Source organism: Saccostrea cucullata, unplaced genomic scaffold, assembly GCF_032062105.1.
Source record: "Saccostrea cucullata isolate Sc308-1 unplaced genomic scaffold, CSIRO_AGI_Scuc_v1 ctg5589, whole genome shotgun sequence".
NCBI lineage: Eukaryota > Metazoa > Mollusca > Bivalvia > Ostreida > Ostreidae > Saccostrea > Saccostrea cuccullata.
Window position 1 is genome coordinate 27,297 of NW_026929638.1, and position 12,743 is coordinate 40,039.

Below are 12,743 nucleotides of genomic sequence, written 5' to 3' on the forward strand. Positions count from 1 at the left end.
TCATCAAATCTTGTAAGTTGCTGCATCATGGGACCTTAAAACATATTTAAGAAAAAGAAGGTCACTGTGACCTACTTTTAGAGTTTTGCAGGCATTTGTTTTCAAATTGTTTAAAAGGCATATTTTGATTACCTTCAAACCTACGATCATCAAACTTGGTCAGGAGATGCATCTTGGGACTCTGAAAAATGTCGACCAAAAATGTAGGTCACGGTGACCTACTTTCGACATTTTATGGCTATATTTAAGTATCTTAGGTATTTATTGGCTTAGAATCATCAACCTTTGTGAGTTGATGCATCTTGGGTTTTTGGATAGTGACAACCAAAATTAGGTCACAGTGACCTACTTTCGACATTTTTTGGCTATATTTAAATATCTCCAGTACTTATTGGCTTAGAATCATCAAACTTTGTTAGTTGATGCATCTTGGGTTTTCGGAGAATGTCAACCAAAAAGTAGGTCACGGTGACCTACTTTTGACATTTTATGGCTATATTTATGTATCTCTATTACTTATTGATTTAGAATTATCATACTTTGTCAGTTGATGCATCTTGGATTTTCGGAGAATGTCGACCTAAAAGTAGGTCATGGTGACCTACTTTTGAATATCTCAGGTATTTATTGGCTTAGAATTATCAAACTTGGTCAGTAGATGCATCTTGGGACTCTAAAAAATGTCAACCAAAATGTAGGTCACGATGACCTACTTTCGACATTTTATGGCTATATTTAAGTATTCTCAGGTACTTATTGGCTTAGAATCATCAAACTTGGTCAGGAGATGCATCTTGGGTTTTCGGAGAATGTAGACCAAAAAGTAGGTCACGGTGACCTACTTTTTGACATTTTATGGCTATATTTATGTATCTCTAGTACTTATCGATTTAGAATCATCATACTTTGTCAGTTGATGCATTTTGGATTTTCGGAGAATGTCGACCTAAAAGTAGGTCATGGTGACCTACTTTTGAATATCTCAGGTATTTATTGGCTTAGAATTATCAAACTTTGTCAGCAGATGCATCTTGGGACTCTTAAAAATGTCAACCAAAATGTAGGTCACAATGACCTACTTTCGACATTTTATGGCTACATTTAAGTATCTCTGGTACTTATTGGTTAAGAATCATCATACTTTGTCAGTTGATGCATCTTGGGTTTTCTGAGAATGTTGACCAAAGAGTAGGTCACAGTGACCTACTTTTGAATATCTCAGGTATTTATTGGCTTAGAATTATCAAATTTAGTCAGCAGATGCATCTTGGGAATCTGAAAAATGTTGACTAAGATGTAGGTCACGATGACCTACTTTTGACACTTTATGGCTATATTTAAGTATTCTCCGGTACTTATTGGTTTAGAATAATCAAACTTTGTCACTTGATGCATTTTGTGATTTCCAAGAATGTAGACCAAAAAGTAGTTCTAATTGACTAAGAATCATCAAACTTTGTCAGGTGATGCAACTTGGGTCTTTGATAGGATACTTAGGGTTATAGGCTTCAAATACAAGTGATAGGTTGTACAATTTATCAGAAGAGCGATTCAAGGCCCTTGGGCCTCTTGTTCTGGACAAAATTGGGGACAATTTCTCCATTTTCTAGCATTGGTCATCTACCAGCATCAACTTATTTACTCCATAATTCTAAGTTAATTCTTGAACGAATCTGTATACTTTATTTGCCTCCCAATTATTCAGACTCATCTCTGTGCTTGCATGTTGTGATCTTTTTATGTAGGACGACAGAAAATGCAAAACGGTCTGTATAGATAAAAAGGGTCTGGAGGTGTATAAAAGAAAGTTGATTAACAAATGTGTCTAGATTGAGGGAGGGAAATAGAATTGACTGATCAGTACTGGAAAGTGGAAGAAAATCTCGCCATTATTTCCATTACGGGATGTGTAGCGTTATTATCAATGACTTAGACATAAAACGATAACGCTACATTTCTGTTGCTAATGAAAGTGAAAACTGTACTTTAAAAATCAAAGTTTAAAATTAATTACAGCAAGAAAGAAAGATGGCGCTTAAAAAGTCATTCAAAGTACACATGCAAACAAGAGGCCCATGGGCCATAACGCTCACCTGAAAAACTCGGCACTTGTTCTGAACCAGAGTTTTCCCTTATGTTACTCACTTTGGCCCAACCTACTCCAAGGTCCGTGATTCGACAATTTTTAATCTACACTACACTGGAAATATAAAAACCTTAGCATCACCCGATCAGAAGTTAAGGTCAAGGTTGACTTCTTTGAAAATTGGATCAAACTACAATTTCAATGTCAAGAGGTAAAAAATGTTGGCAGGAATAAAGACGATTTTTTTAGATAACATTAACTTTTGGGGTTTTGGCCAAAATCCTCAGGCTCCAGGTGGGCATGGTCATAAGATTCACAGTTTTTGTTCCCCGTTACCCATAGATGCTGTATATCGAATTTGGTTGAAATTGGTTAAGTGCTTTCAGAGAAGAAGCTGAAAAGGTTCAAATGTTAACATACACCGCACGACACACACGACGTACAAAATCGGATAGCAATAGGTCACCTGAATGACTCTGTTGACCTATAACATTTATTGATTTGACTTTTGTTGTTCCTGTAAGCTCCAATAATTCGTCTAAGACAGGTAGAAAAATATCTAATATTAATTTGAATGTTAATTGATATACAAGAAGGATATGGAGATAACGAACAGTATTCAATTTCAAAGTCCATAAAACAATACAAAATAAGAGCAGAGCAAACACGGACCCCCGAAACATCAGAGGTTTGATTAGGTGCCGTGGAGGAGTGAGCATCCCCTGCCGACCGGTCACACCCGCCGTGTGCTCCTTGTCATGATTAGGAAATAACGGAAAAAATCGGTAGTCAATTCAGTGTATAAATAATGGACTAACAATTGGTATGAAAAAGTCAGTCAGCGTTTGACTCGGTGATAAATTTTATTTGCTGACAAGGTGATCAACAAAGTGACCCAGTTCATCATTCACGATCGATTTCAAAAATAGAATTTTCAGTGAGTTCTTCAGCAATTTGAAGTCCCACGCTGCTCATTAGAAGCATGTTTAAAGTGTATAGTTATCTTATCATAAATTTTAAATATATTGATTATCATAAACCATTCCGTATATTAATGATGTATGTTGGATAAAAAATACACAATACATGAGTAAAATAATCATTATCACAAGCAACACACTGCGTCATTTAAAGTCAGAAGGGAACCAAATCCTGTTTAATCCAAAAAAAAAAAAAAAACAAAACAAAACAAAAAAAAACGAGGGATTCTGAAGGCTGTCTAAAGATGAGAAACTATTGAAACTCTATAAAAAGAAGCTATGCAAAAAGAATACAAAACATATTATCATAGAATAATGATTGGAGGGTTATGAATCAAACATCATTATATGGGTATATTTTTTTAAATGACTTAACCTATTGCTCGCCCATCTCCTCCTGCATGGTCTCTGTCTCTTTCCAAAATTCTGATTTTTCATGAACAAAAATTATGATATTTATATTGCTTCACAACTGATAAAGGCTGATTTTCAGTTACTTAAATCACTCTGCATACATGTATGTTCGGTGCATAAAAGGTTCAATTTGAGCAGTATCAATCGTGCTTTAAATTTTTCACGTCTGACTTAACTTCTTGCATATCTAACATTAAGTTTTGCATACTTGACATGACTTTCTTCAACATATCATGTTTTTCCTAGTTGACTTTTTCTAAAATAGCTGAAATTGTATCTTCATCTTTTAAAGTCAGTTTATATATGCTATTTAAGGTTCCCCAAGTATTTTTTCCAGTGACGATTTCCAGTCTTTGGCAGATATCCGATATTGTCGAACACGATGTTATTGAATTCTGTCTGAAAGGTTGAAGCTTAGCTCACGTGTGCAGTAAGTCTATTTCGTTTTGACCTAATTCTCTCGATATCATCACCCACTCTCACCTCTCCTGCTGCAGGCTCTTCTCCCCAACTTCCTTTTGTTGGTTTAGGTATCTTTGAACAAACGTTTCTTAACAACTGAAATGAAATTTCGAATTCCTCATATCCAGTTTAAGATTATAAGAAAGCTAATCCAAAGGCTTTTCACCGATGAAACTTTTGAGTGCATTGCAGATTTCCGACATGTTTAATCAAGCGTTACAGAATTCATTATTTAAAAGTTCTGCATAGGTTCTATGAGTGAAACATATTATTTCTGAACGGTCTTCAATTTCGTTTTAATGTCATCATTTGAAACTTTAATTCTTGAACATCTGACACGACTGTCTTTAATAGTTCATGTTGCTCGTGCTGATCCTTGACAAACTTTTCTATGATAGCTTTTCTTGCATCTTCCCCCTCCTCTTTTAGAGCCAGTTTCTGAATGCCTTTAAGACTGTCGAAGTACTTTTTACCAGTGAAGGTTTCCAGTCTTTGGTAGACATCTGACATTATTGACCAGGTGTCATCGAATTCTGTCTGAGGGATGGAGGCTGAGCTCACGTGTGCAGTCAATCTATTTCGTATTGACCTAATTCTCTCGATATCGTCACCCGCAGTCACCTCTCCTGCTGCAGGCTCTTCTCCCCATTTTCCTTTTGTTGGTTTAGGAATCTTTGAACAAATGTTTCTTATCAACTTGTATGTTAATGAAATATCAAATTCCTCATATCCAGAATTTTTAGCTTTTTTCAATTGATCCTCTTGATTTGCGTTTAGATTAAGACTCTTCAATTTTTTGTTTGATAATAAATTCACTTTGTTCTCAATATCAGATGGGAGAATTTCTGATTCTAGAATATCTCTGTATGCTTTATTCAACACATCGTTTGTAGCCATGCAAAGTTTTGCAAACCTAGACTGGCCTCCTAGGTTTTGTCCAGAGGCCACAGGAGTACTGGAATTATTCGCCTCTCTCTGAAACAAAATAAACTATAGTTATTTCAATAAACCCATATTAACCTCGAAACTATGTGCTGGAAATAGCCAACTTTGTCTGAAACAAAATCAATCTTAGTTCATCTGAGGGAGCCAACTTAGGAAAAACATTATAAACCAAGATTAAAATTTATAAGATGATTACACAAATATTAAGCAAACCTAAACCATAATGCAAGAACAGTTTGTTTTCCAAGGTGATTATATCAAAGGGCCCTGTTGTAGGTCAAGAAAGGAAAATTATTTTAATTTACCATTAGATATCATTGAGTTGGTGACATCACATCAATTTGGAAAATTAGGATTAAGGTGAAATGAAAGATTTATCAAGAGAGAAACATAAGGTACTCATCAGAACTTGTAAAGCCCTGGTACCCGAACCACGAGACAATGGGTAGTTAATTGCACAATTTTGGTAAAAGGTTAAAAATCCATTAACCTCTCGCAAAACGGTTCATCTACTCTGCACTAGTCTGAAAGATATTGGTGCTTTGATCAAGGTCACGACACACTTTGAGATTGTAAGCAATATTAGTTTGAAGTATACTGATATACCTAACTACATTTCTTCATTTCATTTTGAGTTTCCAATTATTTATGCAGATATACCTCACTACATTTCTTCATTTCATTTTGAGTTTCCAATTATTTTTTCAGGTAAACATCATATTAACTTAAATAAGTTCAAATCATGACACATTCTTGGGTCGTTAGAAAACTTTGAGTCAAATAATGGTCCATTTTACAAGATACGGTAACAATTATTTTATTTAAAAAAAAATTATTTCTGAAAGTGATCTTGAACTTGACCAATTGGCCTTGCTTTTAGATCAAGACATTCTTGATAGAATGCTCTGTGTAAAATATAAACTTCAAATGTCTCTCACATTAATATTTTTTTTCATTCATTGATCTTTAATATGGTCAAAAGCAGTATGACTCCTCAACTTGAAAACAATATATGTGCCAGTGTTTTTATTTCCTACAAAAGTATGGCTGGACTCAAATATACATATATACCAACAGACAGGCAGACAATCTAAGTCTTAAAAATCGATTTTTTGATTTATGTTTGACAGGGGTATAAAGATTTATAATTGTTACCTTTTCCCAGAATCCCTGCGTCATCTGTACATTTATCACATGCTTCTCTCGAAGTTGACACTTGCACTGAATTTCTTTAGCCTTGATTTGGGACAGCTCACTTGAAAGGGTAAAAGATAGATCTTTCTCATTACAAATAATATTTTGACATTTGTATCCTCTGTGGAATATTTTTATGTCAATAAATGTTTCTGTCAATTTTTCTATTGCTTTATCAATGGAGTCTCCAATTTTATTTGATACTTCTTTGTCTATAGTGAATGGTTTGATTCTCTGCACCTGCAACTGAATATCATCATTGCATATGCCAACAACAACCGTGTGTTCATTGTGATCAAACACTGCAGCTGTTTGATAAAGACATGGACATCCTTCATTATCTTCATCTTTTGCAACACTCCATCTTAGAGAACTTATGCAGTATGCTACTAGTCTGTAGAACACAAACATGGCAAAGGTAGTAAATCGATAACACAAAATGGATGAGCATTCCCATTTATCTTCACTGAAGTCAGCTTTAAACTGCTTTTTGTTCATACACGGGACATACCATGACATACTACCTACTGATACAGCCTCAAATGCATTCAAATGTACCAGCATTTGAAGTTTCTCAATGTATGGCATAATTTCACTTTTATGTTTTGAGTAAGAGGGTTCTTCTTTCCACAAAGCATCTATCACTTTATCTTGAAGTTTCCCTGTTTTGTTGAAGGATTTCCACTCTTTAATTAATTTCCTTTTACAATCTTTATTGATGTGGTTTTCATCAGCAATTACCTTGCTGAAAGCATTAGCAAGCCACTGAATATCTAGTATAACATGTTCCCTCAATTCTGCTTCTCCAAAATTCAAAAGAAAACCATTATCATGGAAACATTTTAAAAATTCAGACAATTCCTCGTCACTTTTGATTTGGTATTCATCGGAAAGAGATGCGTTGAGCTTCCAGATTTCACTCAGGGACAAAACCTTCCAGGCTCCTTCATACAATAACTGCTCCATTAGAGCCCATGAAGAAGGCAATTCAATTTTCGTAGTATTCTCATCCGTAAATAATTCCACTATGGAGTTTTTCATTGACTCTAGTATTTCCTTGGTATTATCATTAAGTTCCTTTAGACATACTGCATATTCCCGATCATTTAGAGACTCACTTAACCAATCTCTGTCCTCGTCTGGAACAGCATTCCAGAACTCCCCAAGGAACGTCTCTATTTCCTGAAGAAGTAAATAAAGCATGTATAAAATATTAATTCATAATTGTAAACTAAACCACTAAATTTTGTGTCGATGTTTGAAAATGTGCAGTTACAGGTATTTCAGTATTAAATGTGGTGCACAGTTCAAACTGACTTCAATTGCACTGTTGATCTGAAATTCATTGTTGATTACAATTTATATGACAGTTAGGATGTAATACAAAATATACAATTGTGTGATACGATTTACTGTCAATTAAATTTTGGTTCTTTTGCATTTCTGAAGTTGTAACTGCAATTGTGCATTCTCAAAATAGGTTGGTATCAGTTATTTTTTATAATTGACATATCTATTTGCCAGAATACTTACATCTTGAGATTTTTTCTCTGTGTGTGTGACAACAAGAAACAGTGGTGGCTTTTTGCCTCCAAATGTCTTGATTGAGGTAATCCAAAACTTCAAGTAGTCTAAAAGAAAACAAAATTTGATAAACTAAAAGAACAACTAAGCATCCTAATAAAAACAAACAGGTCGGTGTCTCTGGTAAGTGTGTAGCTTTACTGCTTCGGTAAGAATGAATTTCCTAACTTAATTTAATGTCCCCTTGATTTAAATTTTATGCCATTCCTACTATAAAGATGCTTAAATTTTACTTGTAAGACACTTAGATCGTATTTATTTTATGAAAAGCCGCACAATTTTCGCGGCGGAGCAGAGATATTAACAGGTTCGTTTTGAGAAGACTTTTTACCGTAATTTTAAAAGAATGATTTTTTTTAAAGTTCTTGAACTGATAGATTATAATTCTAAACATGTTTTCAGGATTATATCTGTTCATATGTGATAACATTAGGTAAATAGCGATGGTGATAATTCAGATGTCATACAGGATTATATGACGAAATAATATTACAAATGGGTAACATTCGGTCAATGTGTAACAGTTACAACATACAGTATATATATTATATCAGTGTTATATTGTTTAATTTTACATATTTTTCCCTTTTATCATATATTTAATTCCCAAACGTTTATTTTTCTTTGTAATTGATTTAACTTGAAACGTGAACTTTGTTTAAAAAAGCAACCGAACGGAGGAAATGTGGACACTGAATGGATTATCATGTAACTGTCATCTGATCGACTCTTATTTATGATTAAAACCATCAATTCAGTACTTTTTTAATTATTGGTAAGATGTATTTACAAAGCAGTTGCTTATTGCTGCTCTAAACATGCTGAAATTCATTCGTACACGAGAGACATGAAAGACAGAGGAAATTCGAACAACTAAAATTTGCCAGCGTCCCTTACTTACAAAAAACTTCTAAAATCAGTAAAAGTAGTTCTAAAATGACTAACTTAGTCACTGCAAACAAATTATCAACCACAGAGATGTTTTCATAAGATTAAGACTGTTTAATTTGTATTTTGTATCCTACTTGTACGAGGTCTGGTTAAACCTCGAAGTTGGTCAACTTTGACTTGAAATTAAAAACTATTTGCACATGAAATCAAAATTCTAAGAAATACGTTCTATAAAAACATTTATTATTAATCATTTCTGAGAACTTACATCATTGCAAGGTAATCCAATTTTTTGCAAAAGCACTTTTTATAAGAGCCCACTTTTCACGATTTTTCACCGTTTTTTGATATAACTGCGCATGCGTGGACTCGTTTTTTGGAGTCTTTTCTGGACTGAAATTCTCACTTCCGTTAACGCCGTTTTTGGAGTTCGTCTAGACTGTTGAACGCACCCGGTGAATTGTAAACATCAACAATAACAGAACTCGTGCCATGTTTACAAAAACTGTGTACAAAACACGAGTGTGCTCGATTTGCTAAACTCTGTACGCAACTCTTAGTTCGGAATGACGATATTTGTGAAGGAGTTTTGCTTTCTAACATTTCTACTCTGAACACAATTATTTTTCTGGATAAAAATTTTAATATTTCTCATTAATACACAACAACATTGCAACTGTTCCTAAGGTTAAGGAATAAAGTTAAATTTTGTGAAAGTGCAAGGATGTGTCAATCAAACCCGCCAAAAAATTTGAAGTTTTAATAACTTTTAAATAAAATAAGATTTTTAATTAATTTTTGTGTGAAATGCCATCAACATATGTAAGTCGTAATATTATAGAGAAAACATTGACTTCAAATCTGTGTTCAAGTACCTTTAAAAACATGAAAAGTAAACAAACCTTCAATTTATAATTTAGCTTTTGGTTTAACAATAATCCAGCAGAATTATATGACTTCATATTTTGTAAACCTATCAATAGGTATTAAATACAATATGAACTATGAAATGTGCATTTTTTAATTTAAATTTTGAAAAAAAAAAGTACACATCTTCTTCCTTCCATTTTACATGACAACTGATTTGTTGAAAAAATGTATCAAAGTGCAGTGTACTTCTTAAGGCAAATAGTCTATGAAGAGAGGTTAGGTTCATTTCAATGGCAATATCCTCTGAAAACAGTTTAATCATTCGCAGCTAGGTTAAGGCCGCTCATAGGAAATATGCTTTAAAATATTCCAAGAAAATCAATATTATGTTGATATCTTTTCTCTAAGTATGTTTCAATTTAATGGCAATTGTACTAAAACATATAAATATATGGGTCTCAACCGAGTTCGGCCAATGCGACTTTACGTACATCAGCTGTTTGCCACGTGTCTTGGTTAAATTTAAAAAAAAATATATGAACGGATACAAAGATCGTAAAAGTTCAACGATATATGGATAATTTTTCACTACGAAATTGATAGCGTTTCCTTTAAGACAAATTCCTTAACCTGAAAAGTGCTAGTAGCAACTTTCCCATGCCCAGGGATTATTTAAAATTTAGGTATCTTTTGATAAACTTCGTAAATTTACATTATACGAGGGGTGATCAAAAAATTCGCAAACTAATTCTCTATCTACCTAACTACAGTTCTGACAAGAATAAAATTTGTCCAAATATAGCCCTAAACATGTGCTTTATGCAGTATGAGTCATGTTGAAATGTGCGTCATAATTATGACGTCATGATGTTAAAATGACGTCAATATAGAGGCGACTGTGACGAAAATGGATGAGTTAATGTACTTGAACAAAGAACTATAATAAAATTTTATGTAAAACTAGGTAAATCCTTCATGGATATATACGATGATTTACATAAAGTTTATGGGGAATGTGGGCTTTCAAAGGTACAATAAGTAAGTGGATGAAACGTTTTATTAAGGGAAGGGAGACGGTGAAAGATGATGCTAGATCTGGGTGCACGTTGAACGTAAGTACCGAGATAAACGTGTCTGAGGTTGAACAATATGTAATGAAAGATCGAAGAGTTACGATTAGGGAAATAGCTAATGATCTTAGCATGTCTTATGGAACAGTTCAAGAGATTTTAACGAGTAAGCTTAACATGCGGCGAGTTTGTGCGAGATGGTCCTTGCCTCCTTCTGCCAGAGCAAATGAGGGTGAGAGTGAATGCGTGCCGGTCAGGTACGTTAGTAGATATGAGATAGAACAAAATTATTTCATGAATAGAATTATCACATGTGATGAAATTTGGGTACATTTCTATTATCCAGAAAGTAAACAACAAAGTTCAATTTGGAAGCATCCTTCCTCGCCATCACCAATAAAAACACGCGTAACCAAGTCAGCAGGGAGGGTTATGCACATAGTTTTCTGTGACGTCAACGGTATAATTCTAAATCACATGGTACCACCCAAAACTTAAGTTACTGGGGACTACTATGCACGGGTTATCAAATCAGATTTGATGAGAGCAGTAGAGAGAAAGCGCCCGGATCTGATAAGATCTGGATTCATTCTGCACCATGATAACGCACCTAGCCATTAAAAGTCGGGTTGTGATGGACACCATGGAAACACTGGGTATAGAAAAACCTAATTCATCCCCCCCACAGCCCAGATTTGGCAATTTGTGACTTCTGGCTATTTCCAGTTTTGAAAGATAACCTACGGGGAGAAAAATATGAGTCCTGGGAAGATCTTGGCACTGCTGTGAACATTGTGCTAAGGGTCATGTCAGGTGATGGTTTGGATCACGTGTTTCGCGCATGGGCAGATCGATCGGAAAAGTGCATAAAAGCTAGAGGGGCCTACTTTGAAAAAGAATAAACTCAAACTCTCACTTTGAAAAATATTTTAAAAGTTATTCAATTAGTTTGCCAACTTTTTGATCACCCCTCGTACACACTGAAATAATGTAAATGTACGAAAAAACCAACAGTGCACAAGTACCTTACTTCAAGCACTTTTAAAAATAGTAGGGTTGATAATAAATTATGTTATTTTTACACATGAAGCTACATGTGTATAAAATATCATAATTTATTGTTAAGCGGATATTGTTGAACTCTTAAGATTTTCGAGGGGTTGTGCCCGTGATTGTAGTATGTTTAAGGGCATGACTGCGGCTTTATAACAGACCTATTCATTATAGATTTAATAAGACTGTTAAAAATTTAGTTATGTATTAAAAATATGACTCAATTTTAGTTTTAATTTTTATGTTTACAAATTGCAATAATAGCTTGATCTGCGTCTCAAGTACAGAGAAATTGCGTGTCAAACTAGTCTATGATGTCATCTCTGTCAGTATAGCGAGATCAAGTTGGCTTTGATTTTACATTTAAATAGAGTTTTAATGACAATATAAGGTACACTTTAATTTATGTTTACAATAATTATGAGAAATCACAGTATACAAGAGTGTATAAGAAAAAGAAAATTATTATTTATTCGCCGAGATTCATTTGTACAGTTTCACCTTTACGTCATAATCGTTTGCCCGAAGATCTGCATATATTGATATACCTTTGCATTTGGGGGTCCTTAACCAAGCCGCTTTTGACGGACAATTTATGCGTCACATCTAAAGAAATGAACCTATACCCACCACAACTGACATGAAATGATACCCACCATCACAAAGGGATCGTCATCTCCCACAAAAGAACCCCATCTGATTATTGAACACCATTTAGCATAAACTGATTAATTTTAATATCAGAAAGACAAATCCAGCATCCGAAGCACGTCTGGTAGTGTCCATCCCTTGATGCATCATCCATGCAAGTTCGGTTAAGGCATGCAGGGCTTATAGTGACTAGGGAATGAAAAAAATGTCAGATCCAGCATCTGAAGCAGGTCTGGTAGTGTCCATCCCTAGATGCATCATCCGTGCAAGTTTGGTTTGGGTAGGGCTTACTATCCTTGGAAATGGCCCTGCTCCAAAAACTTTAACCTGGTCACTCATCTGGAAAATCTAGGTCAGATCCAGCATCCGAATCATGTCTGGTAGTGTTCATCCCGAGATGCATTATTCGTGCAAGTTTGTATCAACATGTGAAGTTTGATAACACCATATTGAATGGTATGTTTAAAACTTACCTTAACACTACTTTAAGAAAAGTGAGGTCAAGGTCAAAGGAAAGGTAAAGGTAAAAAAAATATTGATGCA

General features: G+C 34.4%; 1 protein-coding gene across 1 annotated transcript; it reads right to left on the bottom strand.

Annotated features, from left to right (window-relative positions):
* Positions 1 to 4,227: 4,227 nt before the first annotated feature.
* LOC134281559 (uncharacterized) lies at positions 4,228 to 8,171 on the bottom strand. Its single transcript, XM_062763997.1, has 4 exons — positions 8,159 to 8,171; positions 7,615 to 7,712; positions 6,043 to 7,263; positions 4,228 to 4,917 (listed from the first exon to the last, which is right to left on the bottom strand). Exons 1-4 carry the CDS (start codon positions 8,169 to 8,171, stop codon positions 4,228 to 4,230), a joined length of 2,022 nt encoding a protein of 673 aa, XP_062619981.1.
* Positions 8,172 to 12,743: the final 4,572 nt, after the last annotated feature.